A 17,160-nucleotide genomic window follows, 5' to 3' on the forward strand; every position below is an offset into this window, starting at 1 on the left:
CAGCACGAACGAGTTACGCTACACGGTGTACTGCTACGGGCGAGCGATCCCGTAGAGCTCGTAGGTCGCACTGGTTCCGCTCGGAGGATCTATACGAGACGCGGAGGCTGTGTGGCCGGACCGGAGGGCGGTCGGGCGGCAAACGCCGACTGCCGCGGCCGCCCGCATCCGTACCTTCACCGCTCCCGTGGCTCGCCGCCGGCAGCTGTGTTGACACAATTTAAAATAATGTCAAAGATCTTAGGATTTTAGAAGACATACGCCGCACGATATCTCTTACATGGGCTAGTTTTTAACGATGATATCAGTCGGAAGCGAAATATCAGGAAAATGCTTCGAACACATTAATCACGGCGAGTGCGAGAGACAAGCGTCTATCTTTGAAATCAGGAGTGAATTGCTTAATTAGATTTTCTTTTACTTCGCATTCTGCCAGTCTTACATTACTTAAAATTGAAAAATACGTTTCAAGAAACCCTATTAATCACATTTTTTTTAGATAAACATTTAGATTTCACTTTTAGACTCAGCTTGTAACAAGAGTAGAAATAAGCTGTTCTTTTTACTGCCTTCTCCTATAACAATAAATTAAGTAAACGTGACCAGTTTATTAGTTGCAGCATTAGATTGTGTTGGAGAGGTATTTTATAAATATAGCATTAGCGTCTTTTGAAATTTAAGTTGTAGTTCTTTCGGTTTTATTACTTTATTTAACAATTAGTGTATAATTATGTAAATGAGCAGTGTTGGCCTAGAGGCTACAGCGTCATTCTCATCCCTGAGGTCGTAGGTTCGATCCCCGGCTGTTCACCAGTGGATTCTTTCTATGTACGCATTTAACATTCGCTCGATCGGTGAAGGAAAACATCGCGAGGAAACCCGCTTGCCTTAGATCCAAAGGCAGAAGGCTGATCACCTACTTGTCTATTAAATTTGCTGATCACTGATGTCTGTGTGATGCTGATCACCTGCTAGCATATGATCATGAAATATATATAGAACTATGACGCCCAGACCTAAAAAGATTATAGCGCCACTAATTATTTAATTTATTTTTAATTATGTAAATGAAATGTACCTGTATATATATTTAATTACATCATAAAACATATCAATGAATGGTTATAAACCCCATACTAATTATATTTGTATGGAAAACTGCCTGTTTCACATAATTTAAACGTAGCCTTTTGGGGTAGTTGAGCTTTAGATTTCATATTTCGGTCCCTTCGGCATATATGATTCTGAAACTAAAGTTAGAGAACTTCGAACCTCAAAAACACGTAGAAACCATATGTTATGGGAACACAAGCACAACCACTAATCATTTTCTAATTCATAAGAAACTGTGGTAAGTTATTAGATCAGAAAGATAACTACGAAAAGATTACTTAATTAGACACGTTCCTTACAAGGAATGCATTAAGGGTTCATATAATTACCGACTATAGTCAATTTATATCTGCTCTTTTGTGCCGCGTCCTCGGAGTTGGCGGAAAATAATAAACGGCAAAAATGCAAGTCTTTTCTAACTTTGTTTTTGTTCCCTTTAGGTTGAGCTCTCGGGCCATGGGGAACAAGTGCACAGGCGCTAATCAAAGTGGTCGCCTGGGAAAGAGTACTGGTGACCTCAGAACTGGTGATTTGGGGTTAAGGGTATTCTACCATATGGACCATTTTTATTTTTTTATTAATCTTAACACCATTTTATTTTGTGATTTACTAAACATATATTTATTTATGGGAAACATCCCAGAGGCTATTGTACATATACATGATTGTAAAAAAACTATTTATTCTGCTATAAGCCGCTAAATTGTTGACCATATATACGACGATTTTTACGTTTCATACAGCATAAATTATTACACGATGTTTAAACTTTAACATGCCCGTACGAAATCGTTATAAAATTTAATTAATATTTTTCAATGTGAAGTTGAATGATGGCGATAACAATAAAGCAGGAACGTTTGTTTTATGTTCCTTTTCAACATTGTAAGTTAAACGTTGTGTTTTGGAGGGTGAAAGCATTCATTTAGTTCTGAACTTTTTATAGCTCCTTCAGAGAGCCAAGTGCTAATAGGAATTCCTTCGAAATGGAGGGACGTGATGAGGACTCCACTATTTGATTCCTTGTTATTATTTTTCGGTAAAACGACTGCAGATTCGGCAGAAAGCCTTTGCTCGAGATTACACTAGCGCAAGGGGGTTAAGCTTATAGGATTTTCGTGTTATTTACTTTATGTATTATATTCAAATACTGTACCCGAGAAAATATATTAAAATAAACACGTTATATATATAAAATATATAAAATTATTATTTATTTATTAACACTTCGTTGCATACATAAATATAATACAATTGACATAATTAAATGAAAAGTACATTGGCGGCCTTATCGCTTTCCAGTGATCTATACCAGGCATCCACTGTGGAAGAAAAATTAGATAACGGAAGCAAAAAGTACAACAGTACGATTAAGACATAATATAGTTATTTAGACAAAAAGAATGGAACAAAACAAAGCAATAAAAACATATGTAAACAGTGATCAGATTAAATAAAATAGACATAAAAAAGAAAACAATTTTCTGAGAAGACGGGAATCGGAGATATCATCCTCATTATTCATAAAATAAAATTCAAATTCACTATTTTATATTTTAACAACACAGTTCCATCTCTTTTCTTTAGAGCTTATGTGTATTAATGGAAAGAGATGTTTTAAGAGAAGTCTTTAAAGAAATGAATAGTTTCTTTATGTAATAAGTTTTCATTTCTACATTTCATTCAGCTATGAGATATTGAAGCGTTTGTAAGGTGTCCCTTTAATTACCTTTTACACATCTATGGGTATTTTCAAAGATTAGTGTGAACCGTTCTTTGTTCTTTGTTAAGGTAAAGCTTTGGCGTATGCCTACATTACAGCGAACGTACTTTTCAGCGAAGAATGCATGGCTTTTGCCATGACTTATTATAACAAATTTGTTATAAACTAAATTTAAAAATGTATTTAATAAGTAATCTTAATCATTAACCTTCTGTATTACATTTTTAATCTGGTCTTCAGTTGTAATGTAATATCTCATATAATATTACTTATTATTATTATTCGAATACAATAGAAAATTAACAGAAATATCCAAAAAAGCGACACTAAATGAACTTTGTTATTAAAAGTATGACGCTATTATTTGGATTGCATTATTTCACTTACAACCAAAATTAACTTTTACTTCTTTAGAGCATCTACAATTCCCGTATAATTAAATTCCGAAGATCAGCAGTAGGAAATAGACCAATCGATATTGTTATGATAGGCAAAGAACGCCTTGACACGAACTTTTAAATGGGTATAAGCATTTTCAATACAATTTATAGTTTAATCATACCCTATTCGAATTCGTACTTTGTTTAGTTATTTAAAACAAACGTCCTTTGCTATCTTGTTTTCAAAACATTGTTCATATTCGATTTTAAATATTGTCTAAAGGTGTTATAAATTAAATGACCAGTGGAACGTCGTTCAATTATTATTCAATACTACGAAATTGTACGTAACATAACTCATATTGATCGATTGGTCTGCCTATAAGCAAGTTTAATAAACACAAAGCTTCAAAGAGGCCTCCCGGTGAGCGAATGAGCGATGGAGGTTGGCATTATTATGCACTAAGGCGGTACAATATCCGGCAAATTTTAATTATAAATGCTTATATCAATTCTTGTTAAGCCGCAAATTCATATAAGCTTTTATTACGTCTTAGAATTTAATAAAATTAACTAGCCTTGCGTGACGGGCTTCATAAATTCGTATATTTTTTTTATTATTATTCAATATTTCGTGTACACAATAGGACGGATCTACGTAGCTATAATAGTGGCGGAGAGTTTCTTGACAGTTTTTCTCATCTATTTGTTGATCTAAGTATAGGAGTTCCTTTAGAAACATTGTTTATCGATATTTATTTTGATGGTCGCTATCATAAATAGCATTGCTATTTAAGTATAAGAGTACACACTAACATTTCTAAGTAAATCTCACGTTACGATCTTAATAGAACAACAAGAATAAAACTAGAAAATTGTTCATGATATGTTTTTCAAAACTATTTCTCTTACTATTTCAAAGCAAGGATTATGAGTTCATCGAGAATTTAAGAGAAAACATTCCCTCTCCTGAGACACTTTAATTCCTACTTCAAGTAAAGTCCTTATATCACCTCTATTAAGCTCCAATAGGAGTTTATATACGACTACTATATTGACAGAATTACTTAATAATATATTATAATTACTATTATATAATTACTTGAATTTTCGCTCCCTTTTCCGCAATTAGATTCAAATGTTAATTTTGCGCGAAGGTTTCGCTGGTTAATTTTCCCAACTCAAGGCCCAGAAGCTTAGATCAGACTGGCTTCTCGCAGTGACCTTACGAGACTAAGGGGTGATTACAATCATCGTATATATAACGTCTCGCATCTGAATCTTAACCTAAGGAGTAAATTAAAAAAAGAAAGTGAAATCTGCTCACTATTATTTATAATATTTTCACACGAATTATTTGCCTATAATAAAATCTGTAACCTGTTTTCCAAACTTTGTCTTACAGAAAATAACCTTATTTGTTGACGTCTAGCTTTGCAGAAAATAAATTGATTCGCTTCAGTTGATATAGGAAAGAAGTTTATCCTTAGTCATGATTCAAATTTAATTAAGATATTACCTTCCTTTAATCTGTGTGTGTATTGTCTAGCTAAATCCTGAGTTCGTGTGGTAGAAGCCTGTGAACACAATTAAAAAAAAACACGCTACAAGCTTTTAAGGTCTGGGCTAAGATTTCTGTATCTGTATTGTGATCAATTGTTTTTTTCTAATATGCTACTATGTAATCAGCCTTCTCTCGACGCACGCCGCACGTACGCCGTCGACTTTTTGGATTTTTGCATGCCGGTTTCATCACGATGTTAATAATATACATAATTATACAAACAAAAAAGTAAGTAGGTTACATAAGTTTTTATATAATACTGTTAATTATGTTTAATAATACGTGAAAACGCTGCTTGGTAAACATAATTTATACGTTATATGATTCACTATTAATCAGATGTCATTGTTGTCCAAATGTGTCATTATTAATGGGTATTAACTTAGTACTCTATAACAAATACACACGATCTTATTGACGTAAGTAAGTTGGTGAATTCTAGTGAAGAAATATTATTTAAATTGTGTATTGGTTGCGTTTACCAATAAATGCGGTAGAAGATGCAGAGCAGATACCTATGCAAAGTCAATGGATCATGTACTATATTAGATCACGGTGTGCATAAAACTGTACGGTGTGTGTCATTGTATGCTAACGACGTGTGTCCATGGCTTCAATATTCTTTATGTAACTATACGTCTTTAATGACAAAATTTCCAATATTTCTTGAATTAAGTTATTACTATACCCGGATATGTGAGACAGACATTTACGTCAAATATATTATAGTTTAAACTTTGATTACCGCAAATAAGATTATCGCTTCTCCTACTAGATATTATGCTAGCTAGAATTTGTGGGACTTGATATTCTGGATCGAGAGTTTGTAATAGTTGTGTCGTAAAGCACTCTAGGGCTTCCCACACTGTCATATTCAAAGCCTTTGGGCGCTTTATACTGGGCATTACTTTTTATGCATAACCTCTGAGATGTATCAGCAGTGATATTTACCGCGACTCTCAACCCTAAGGGCATGCTTTCGAGTTTCTTTGTACAAATAGATTGGTCTATTAACACAATTGAAACTCACAAGGTGAGGAAACTAGAATATATAGATACACAGCCCAACACAGACATAAATACTATATAGTATTTATGTCTGTGTTGGGCTTGACAAACGTTTGTAAAAATCTGAAAAGAGAAACAATACAGAATTCTCAAGTCAGGAAGACAAAACTGTTTTTTTAATATTTCATGTAAAACCATCTAATTCTTAGTTAAATTATAACCATATAATTTAGAATAAAGTAATGCTAATCGGTTTCTACTATCTAAATATAATAATTTAGTAACAAGTCACTTCAATTAATATTTTGACTTAAACTGAAACTGTAAATTTTTATAATATTTCCATATCAATATTTAATTTCAATATTCCTGATTACAGAACGGTTCACATTTCTTCAAAATCGCATTTCAGGAGGATATAATACAGTTAGCGCAGTCTTGGCCTAGTGGCTTTGGCGTGCGACTCTCATCCCTGAGGTCGGAGGTTCGATCCCCGGCTGTGCAATAATGGACTTTTTTTTTCTATGTGTGCATTTAACGTTCGCTTGAACAAAAGGATATAATTGTGAGCAAACCGGCTTTCCTTAGACAGATAAGGTCGACGGTGTTTGACGTGTGTCAAGCACAGGAGGCTGATTACCTACTTGCCTATATACAAATGAGCATAACAACAGATATAGAAATCTGAGTCCCAGACCTAAAATGGTTGGAGTGACCTACATTGTATCGCCATTGCGGATGATGATAATATACTTATTGGAAGACGGCTTATTTGTTTTTCTATAAATCATTAAGAGTATAGAACCATTAAAATAATATTCAGGTACAATCGTCTAGCCTAATTATTGTGTATAAACCAAAATATACAATAAAACAGCGATATTATTAAGAACAATAAATTATAACGGTCAATTAGGTTCGATAGGATTTATTCTCATTGGAACTACCCTACTATACTGAACAATTAATTATAACACGGCTTATTACGTTAATTATACCTATATATTTCCTATATATCAACAACGTTACGAAGTTTATGAGTTTTAAGTTATTTCAGAAATATCTAAACGTACGTAAGAAATGAAGAAAATGCTGTTTTTTTACCCGTAATTTAAGAAGTCAAATTAAAATCTATCAAACGATTTCTATATAAAGCTTTATGTGTTAAAACGAGATATTAACGTTATATACAATAAATACGCATCCACAGATACTTAATAATAATAAAAATATTGTCTCTGAGTTGTCTGGAAGAAACGAGAGAAATGAGAGAATCTCTCAAAAGTATAATTGCTCGTTACAATATATCATTTGCAGTTCATAAAAAATGGTTATTACTTGGCGGACTGAAGTTAATAATAACACATAACAAATTAAGTACAGAATTCATTCATTAATAGTTTAATTGTAGACAATCAAAGCTTCTCCCGTAACTTTTGCATTTATTATTATAATATTTTAACGCAACTGCAGTTTTTTAATAAGAGTTAGTGCATTCAGTTTTCTAGTACCTTCGATCCTTTTCTTTAGGCTGTTAATGTTACTGAAATAGAATATAATTTATAAAACATTTTTGATTTACTACGGCCTTAGTATTACGAAATTGATATTTTGTTAAATAAAACCATATCTTTTGTCTGAACGCGCACTTTTGATGTGAAGTCAAGTCAAGTCAAAATCATTTATTCATATACACAATGTACACTTATGAAAGTCGAAAAAGAAATACATATTAAATGCTACAAATTTTACATTTACTGCCAATTCTCAAATCAGGTCGTAGAACAGAAAAGAAGAACTGGCAATAAACTCTCCGCCACTGTTTTTAATCGCCAAGTCTTTTGTTTTACAAAATGTTTGTAAGGAGCTGCAATCATTACACCATGTTCCACGTCAAATCTTAAGTAGTTAATAGTTAATTAATAATAATAAAATAAATAAAAACAAGGATTTTTCCTCTCTCAGCAGGAGGCATGGCGAAATAGGAGCACGCACTTACGTTCTCGTGGGATTATCTCGCAAATACATAGTCGAAATAACTAACATCAAATTATTTTACACTGACTCTGTAAATATCCACGGACGTTGGTCTTTCACTACACTCCATTAAAATTTAGGATAAAGCAAACCCTCCAGATCTTGGATCAGCTTTTAATTTATTTGGGAAACAAAGAGGTATGTAGCGACACCTAAAGCAGTTATTCCGACCGCTAGGGATATATATAACTTCTCAACTTTAGCCACTAGGGCCTTTAGGCCGTTTAGTCAGGGTTTAGATAGATCAAAGATCCTGCCTTCACGTTGGAGGTATTGTACACCATCTCTTCTCCATAGGTACATCAATTTAGTACATTAAAAAGTCGAAATACGACGTTACAATATTCGATATATACTAGAACACACATCTAAACAAAATAATAATTACACACACATGCCATTTAGATAATAATCAATGTAATTTCACAAGCGATTTCACCAAAGACGGCATCAAATATTTTCTATAAAGAAATCCAGAATTTTACTACCCGTATAAGGAAAAACTTTGTATGTTTAGACACGACGGACTTAATGTGTATACAATGTTATCCTCTGATAATACTTCGTATTTTTACAATCCTAAAACATCATTTCAATGTTATTCAACGTCAATTAAAAGTTAATTAACAATTTTAGTGTACGTGGTTTGTTTACTCGGTTACATCAAGATAACAGTGTAATATGTAGTGAGTTAATTAGGATACTAAAACTGCATCTAAACGTTTTAGGAGTACAAATTTAAGCGTTTATTTTATAAACTTTGTGTATATTTCTCGTCATTACGTAACCTTCAATTACTGAGACCAAGACTCCAAAACAATGTACACATTAGTTCGACCGTTGAGTGTATAATCCTTCCTCGCCATTATTTATAAAGCTAGCAACAGAATACATATTTCAAGACCAACGAATAGTACGTGAAAGCAAACAAAAAACTCTTTGGCTTTCATCATAAAGATTCTTCTTTATTGCGAGTAGTGTCAAAAGGAAAGCAGAAATCTATCTATCTACTACTCTACTACTAATCTACTCTATTATTGATGATGCTGAGTTACTAAGTTATTTTGTCCCAAAACGATTTTTTTATACCAGGAAGCAAACGGGCAGGAGGCTTATCAGATGTTAAGTTATACCCATGGAAGCACACATTGTCAGAAGGCTCCCACCCCTTGGCGTTGTGTAAAGATGTGTAGTCTGTCTGCATCGTCTAAAGCATTTATCATGGAGAGTGTGAAGAGAAGTTGTTTGGACTAATACCTGCAGCAGAGTTTCATCATCAGACGTCAGGGCGAAATACAAAATATATCCGTATCACCTCGATGTCGGTCGTTCCACAAGTTTCTTAAGGCAGTTTTTATGCATCCACTTAAGTATTTTAAAACCAATTGAAAAAACGTAGCAATTCTTCAAAGGCCGGCAATGCAGTCGAGTGGCATTGACAATATCCATGGGTGGCATAACTTAACATTCCTGTCCGTTTGCCTTAAAAAAAAGAGAATATGGATTTCCTTCGACAGGCAAGCTATACCGTTCGTCCAAGGAAGTGACACGAAATTAATATATGTTCAAAATAAATTCACGTTTTAGACGGTGTTAAAATCAATTTACAATACTTTTTAAAATAGATAATTTTATGTTACAGTAATTCAGTCAACCGCTTCTCTCGCTCGCATTGGAAACAATAATATTATATGAAGTAATCGTGTTAATCAAATACAATTTACAAGACTAATATTTACAATGCTTTTAAAACTTATTTTACAAATTGTTGCTGCATTTTATACAGTTTCATTCCCACGTAATATGTGTATTGAAACCGCTAATGTCAAAGTTGAATATGGTTTAGTACGTATACGTTAAAGGCCACAGTGGTATGCCGTTCCTTTGTAAGACAGTATAGCTGAATAGTATCCAAAATCTATCTGCGGTGTATAAATTTGTCGCAACCACTGTGAGGTTAACCACATCTCTGCGTGGTGCCGCTTTGGAGCGTATTATGTGAAATTTGTAAAAGTGTCGCAGCGACCAGTTTTTCATGTAAATTAACAACAAATCCTCATGAAATAATAATATTTTTATTTATTTATATGTGGTCAGTTGAGACCTACTAAGATCGACCTACCAGTCTTAGAGATATGGTCACTGCCAAATAAGATTATTAGACCAGATATTGTTTTATTTAATCTCGGTTTACAGTGAAAGAGTATTTGGATAATGTTGCTTTAATTTAGTCATTCAGCAGAAGAAAAAATGACATGCTTCATCTTAAAAAACATCTATGGCGCTACGACCTTTTTAGGTCTGGGCCTCAGATTTCTGTCTGGGTGTTAACAATCTGTTTCATGATCATTTGTTAATCTGGCAAGTAAGTCATCTGGCATTGGCAAGTAAGTCATCAGCCTTCTGTGCCTGACGCACGCCGTTGACTTTTTAGGTCTAAGGCAAGCCGGTTTCCTCACGATGTTTTCCTTCACCGTTCGAGCGAATGTTAAATAGACAGAATCACATCACATAGAAAGAAAGTCCAATGGGTCGGGATCGAACCTATGATCTCAGGGATGAGAGACGCATTCTGAAGCCACTAGGCCAACACTGCTTATCCTAAAAAGAACTAAATATAAATTAATTAATTTCAATTCTCAAAGATCTATTCAGCAAAGGAAACACAACAGGAAAATACCACGAAAAATATTTCATTCTGAGATTGTAATATTGATTTATTTTCTATAAACAAATAATAATTAATATGTACATAAGTTACAAGTCTAAATATTAACCTGCTCAAATAGTCAAACGGGGAAACATAAGGATACACGCAAAGAGTGAAGTCGCTAGAACTCCTTATTAAAGTTCAGACCGACGTAAATTTTGTAAAAATAAATGTGATCTTCCACCCGGCCCTTGCAGATCCAAAGTAGAAGCGGCAGCAATACAGTCTTCTTCTGTTTCCGGCAATTCCCCAACACGTGCCATGGCGAAAGCAGTTAAGTCCTCACAGCACATCATCCCAATGTATCGCCCCTTAATTTTCAGTCGAAGATCCGCGAATTTTATTAAGGGTTCGGGATTTGGACGCGCTGTAATAAAAAGTAACGGCTGTCACAATCAGAGGTATATCAGGGAAAGCTCTTTGGAAAAAATTTGTTCATTAGGGAAGCCTGGTAGACAGAAATTGGTATATATTTTCGTGAATACGTTACTAAAGGAAATAAATACGAATTTCCACGAGTTTTGTTTTTATTGTGTATGTAACTTTTGCTTTGTAAATCGATAAATAATCAGTTGATTACTGCCGTAGCGAGTAATTGTACTCGTTTCGGCAGTATATATACTAAAATTGGAACGATATAGAGCATGGCCATAGCATGGCATCAGATAAGCATGGCAAGAATGACACGCAATATCGTGAAGCGTTCCACATTTTTAAAAGAGCGTACCAATTCTTAAAAACCTGGCAGCGCACTCGTGAGCCCTCTGGCATTGAGAGTGTCCATGGGCGGCGGTATCACTTAACATCAGGTGAGCCTCCTGCCCGTTTACCCCCTGTTCTATAAAATAAAAAATAGAAAAAAAGTGGAAGAGAACAAATTTTGCATAGATTATATTTGTATGTACATTTAATTAAAGTTTGTACAACGAATTTACACTACTTACATAGGATATATCGACATTAAATCTAATGTAATTTCCTGTTTTCACGGCAGTGAAGGCGCATCTTAAAAACGTTTTATGTTTGGCTAGTTAGTAACTAGTAGGTTATTAATATTATGAATTATAATATTATATATTACATATAACACTGTGTATTATACTTACGGGCATATGATTTTCAAATATTACGAAGGGAATAAAGAATAATCTGGAAAACGTCTAAAGCGGTTATTATATTAATACCAATAGTATTGATATAATAACGTTTTTATACAAAGGTAACAAAAAAATCACAGATGGAAATATCGTACGAACCTGTCCCGCATAGGATTTAGTCTCGTTAGTGTAGTCTCTTTTTAATGCCAGTGGTCAATGCTGTATGCATATTTGCTCTTGGATTTCATGCAACAAAATGACTTATAAACGTCCTAAAAACCTCAATAAGTTATCGAATATTTCGTCATTTTCACTGTAATAAATGATTTCAAACTAATTTAGACTTATAGTGTGTTTTTGAATCACTATCGCAATCAAGAGATAGACAAGGCATATGATTTATGATCCCATGAAAAATAGGTCACGCACAGGTAGGGCAGCGCGTGACAGAAGCCAGAGGAAAATGTTAGAGGAGGCTAATGCCACGAGCCACGCTGTACTATGCTATTTAGGTATCCTACCTCGAATCAATATAGGACGACGCATAAAGTATGTTTGAATATTATATGTATGAATTATGTTAATCACAAGCCCTTTTGAATCTGCTTGAGATATTTATTGATTTTGTTTAAAGGTGATTCACGTCCTATACTTACCATCGCTATTTGGGTCAAAAAAATGCGATTTCCTTTCGATCATTGATAGTACGAATAAGCGCGCATTTTCTTGCCCATATCCATTTGTGCACAGTCTGAGTTCAAATGAACGACTTCGAGGTCAACGTACGCTTCTCCACTAACACTGTTCAAGACCGTAATGTACAGAAATTATAAAATAATTTGGCATTAATTAGGGAAAACATTATGTGAAAACGACAAATTCTTATCACAATTAATGGTATGGAGGCTGCAAATGACCAACCGACCCCTGTTATGTTCATTAGCAGACATCGAGAGAGAAAAAACCCACTTAAAAAGCTTCAGTTTATTTTATGAGTGAAGTCGTGGAAGTTAGGAGCGGAAATGGCGTCGGCGAGTGCTACGTACCTTTATTGCAGTGTTCTTCGTTGATGAGTGTTCATGAGAATTGATCGAAGGAAAACTTTTGAAATGACAGCTTTTATTACGTAATTTGTATTGGAGATTTACTAGAAATATTTATCTCTTGGTAAGGGATAGTGTTTGTAATATGAGAGAATTCGATTCCCGGAATCAAGTTATTAATACTACAAGGCAACTTACCATTTTACCTAGAAGTTATAGATGTATTTCATCATTATCATATATCATTTACGTGTGTGTTTCGCTTCGAATACATTTAAAAAGATTATTTTTACGTTTCAGTACATAGGTCATCGAAATTTAAACAAATTATACTGTAAATAGTTTTAAGATGACTTTGGTTTCGATGATTATTTAACTTAATAGACAAATTAAATGGAAAGAAAATGGTATCATCACACTTTTCTTTGTCATAGTACTCTTTCGTCGTTTCCGTCAAAATGTGTTTACTGTGTGACAAATACAGATAGATGGGTACTTTATTAAAATTGTGAAATTGTAATATTTATAGTATTAGTACTTTTACGATATACCAGTTATTCAAAGCCTGTGATTTTTAAAGCATAGTTTTGCTATGATTAAAAGCAGAGTTACAATAATAATTAGAAACAAAAACCACACACCTTTCTTTCGTTGTTCCATTTTAACGAGTCCCCGGAATGCCCCCGAAGTCCCCGCGTACAATAACATCACTTGAACCCCGGGCCGAGGCTCCATTAGAAACGACGCCTTGTGCCACTCCACTGACAGGCTCGGCTCTATGGCTTCTACCACTTCACGAAACTTTCCCAAACTCTAAAACAATATTTATTCAGGTTGATTTAGTTGTCTTTGTTAATTGCCGTTATGTGAAAATAATTATCACCAAAAGTTTCCTGAGACTTATTTGACTTTTATCACATTTGTTTATATTAAAGAGAAAAATTGGAAATTATATTTGTAACGTATAAACTTGTATTGTTGCATGACTGGTTTTCTCGGCAGAACAAATATTTTTTCGACTTTATAATGCTACATTATCCCTGAGTTTTAAAGGGTGTAGTGATTTCTAGATTATTAATAAATAATTTTTAAGCCAATAGGTACGTTATAAATATATTATAAAAAATTTAACCATAACTGAAATAAATGTTTGTGCAAACGAGAATACGATTGTAATTTATAGTCACTTAGCATATTATTGTCTTAACTAACATAATTATTGTCTATCAACAGTAATATTAAAATTCTGTCGCATGTGTTGCATATTAACATCACATAAGAGATTACAATCACATAAGAGAATACATATATTTATAACCTGCACGAAGTTTAATTTTAACAATTATAACATAGCATATATCTAGTCCAAGCGCCAGGATTGTTGTTATTTTTATGGAAATAAATATCCTATAGTACTCAAGGTGTTAGACTAGTGCATTCAGTGTGCGTCCTCATCCCTGAGGTCGTAGGTTCGACGCCCGTTCGATGTACAGAGACCAATAGACTTTCATACTTTATGCGAATTTAACATTAGCTCGAACGGTGAAGGAAAACATCGTGAGGAAATCGGCTTGCCTTGGACCCAAATAATCGACGGCGTGTGTCGGACACATGACGCTGATTACTTACTTGCCTATTAGATTAACAAATGTTCATAAAGCGAAAACGAAGAAAAGCGAATAAACAAAGCTAGGACGCTACAAGCGCCATTGAATTATTTATTTATATTATATATAGTACACAAGGATAATTCAGCATTCTAACAGTGAAATAATTGATGGTCTGTCGATAAAATTAGTCTAGCAATTTATTGGGTTATTTCGTTACAAAGACTGCGTACTGAAGTACTTATAATGATTTTTAGGGGTAAGTAAAGGTGAAATTTTTTGTATAACTTCTAAGCGATAATGATACGATGTCATTTGTAAGTATAAATACTATAATTTGTTTAATTATAATTGTGAATAGATAAATTATAGTAGTTATGGAACAACAAATTATGGAATAATTCTACTACGTGCCGGAAGCATTAAGGGCTAAGGGCTGTTAAGTCTAAGCTTTTTGTCGGTATTTATACACAATGAGAACCTTTTTAGTTAATAAGGAGAAAACAATCGCATTACGTTCGGTGTTGTCTGACCAAAAATAAAATATTTTCCACTTAGAGTCCACCACTTCATGGGGATCAAACGAGGCATCACGTTCGAATTGCTCACAAGTGGTGCTATTGTGAAGGCTTCTGGCCAAAACACACTCAAAAAACACGAACACGAAAAACTCAGATAGCCCAACGCGCGAAAACATCTTACTGAAATGTTGTTTACAAACACTGGTTTATATGGCGTATTACAGCAAAGATTCAATACTTCAGATCTGCAATGATTAAAAGGAAAATACATATATAATTTTTCAGCCGTATTATATTAATTTATAAATGGCATCGTTTAGGAATTAATATCGGTCGCTTATTTGTAATAAGGGTTATTATATTGTATTAACACACTACGATTATGAAATATTCGTTTTTTAACTAAAATATTGGCTTTATTAACACAGTGTTGTGTCACGTGTGCGTGTGTAATATGACAGATTTAAATAAGTTGTAGTACTTTTAAGTATATGTATACTTTATATAGGTTTATATTTGTAATGTTTTTCTAATTTAGATTATGTATATACAGTTAGCATCTCTGTGTTACTTTTGGCTCGCTTTTAGCACGAGTTGCATGTGACAGATATATATTCAATAAGTCTACCCGTTTTACGTAGCCTTCAGATTAATAATGTCTGTATTTTTTTGTGATCTAAAAGTAAAAACATAGCATAAAATACTTGAAAATGTAACAAATAAAATTAAAAATTACTCAAATCATTTAAAAAATTATTTCATCGCCAAAAGTATTATTGTTATGTAGCGTACATTATCCCCGAGTAAAAATTGTATTATATTTTAAAAATTAATTTCCAATTGCAAAGCTAGGCCAGTTTTTTATCAGTATGGGATTTGTTTATTTGAAATAAACTTTGTATCTGAGAACTAAATACAAGTATAAAGGTACAAATACTTAATAATATGAATTTCTTAACATTTGGTTTTTAAAATCGTCCAAAGTGTAGGTCGATATTATATTATAGAATCTCAAAGCATTAAGCTCATTTTATTAAATCTTACTTGGAACAGAGCATTCTATTTTTACCCGGGGAAAATATATGAAGGCTTAGCAAACAACTCTGTGGGCGTCGGCTAGTTGTACAAAACGTATACCAAGGTTGAATTAATTTAATCTTTGACAGCATATTTACATTGTTTTATCTGTAAACATTAACTGGAATTAATAATAGTCCAATGGCCGTAGTGTGGCTACAAGACATATAGGTATGTTTCTGCCACATTTTTGTCTCCGTTTCTTAGATGTTTTTATAACTCAATATCCATTGGTGGTAAAAAATATTTTCAAGCTTTTTAATGCATACTTATAGATTTTGTATATTTGTATACAAAATCTAATTAGTTCTATGAAATAATATAAAGAAAAATCTGTTTTGTACACAATAACGGTATATTTAGGGAAATAAAGTGCACTGGGATTCCCTGTGCCATGGGTTGTATCTTCCAATTGACATACTTAGGTACTTGAAAAATTAAATAATACATAACTCTTATAATTTTACAACTATAATATGTATAGTTTCGGTTTGAGCATAACACTAGAGTAGATTATAGATAAGATACTTAAGATTATTACAGAAAGTATACAATTTTAAATCGAGTGTGGTAATTTCAAATGTATACGAACATTATGTTTGTTATTTATTAATGACACTGGCATTTCTTCATCATGTTATATGTGCCATCGGATGACCAGTGTACTAGCGAGTAGAGAACAAAGAATCTGTAGATTGAAAATAATATTCTACACGGTTTGGCTTCTGTGAGAGAATTGAAAGTGAATAAGATTCCTGGGAGACTTATATTTATAACCAAACCGGGAGAATGGATCGAGTGTAATCCTCACCGGAGGCTTGCGGACTGCAGCATCTATATCATGTCACCTCGCGCCACATATCTAGACTTATGTTATTTTGTTATTACATTACTACAAGATCTATTCCATTTAGATAATTCAATCGCACAAACATAAGCCTTGTAATGAATGGAAGATTATTGTATATTTTCTTCTATGTGTGCAATTAACACTTTATCGTATGAAGGAAATATCCAGTCGAATCCTGCAAGACTTTAAATATTTATAAAATGTATCAGGCACAGACTGTACACCTTATTCACGTAATATGGTAACACTGAAAATGTTAGAACTGGCCAGTTAGAAACATTGCTAATGAAAACTTTTTTGAATTTTAATTTTAGAACTCTTTGGTAACCGAATGTAGTATAATGCATTCATTTGTCATTTGCTTTTGTGAATTGGCGGCAAATCAAAAACTCTTATTACACGAACCTAACGCGAGAAAATTTTCGGTCAA

At 33.4% G+C, this 17,160-nt stretch overlaps 1 protein-coding gene and 1 pseudogene across 1 annotated transcript; one reads left to right on the top strand and one right to left on the bottom strand.

The window, feature by feature from the left end:
• Window positions 1-10,589: 10,589 nt before the first annotated feature.
• Window positions 10,590-14,979, bottom strand: LOC123712261. Its single transcript, XM_045665270.1, has 3 exons — window positions 14,764-14,979; window positions 13,317-13,488; window positions 10,590-10,902 (listed from the first exon to the last, which is right to left on the bottom strand). Exons 1-3 carry the CDS (start codon window positions 14,977-14,979, stop codon window positions 10,670-10,672), a joined length of 621 nt encoding a protein of 206 aa, XP_045521226.1. The 3' UTR covers window positions 10,590-10,669.
• LOC123712654 lies at window positions 11,133-11,250 on the top strand (annotated as a pseudogene).
• Window positions 14,980-17,160: the final 2,181 nt, after the last annotated feature.

Source organism: Pieris brassicae, chromosome 7, assembly GCF_905147105.1.
Source record: "Pieris brassicae chromosome 7, ilPieBrab1.1, whole genome shotgun sequence".
Lineage (NCBI taxonomy): Eukaryota > Metazoa > Arthropoda > Insecta > Lepidoptera > Pieridae > Pieris > Pieris brassicae.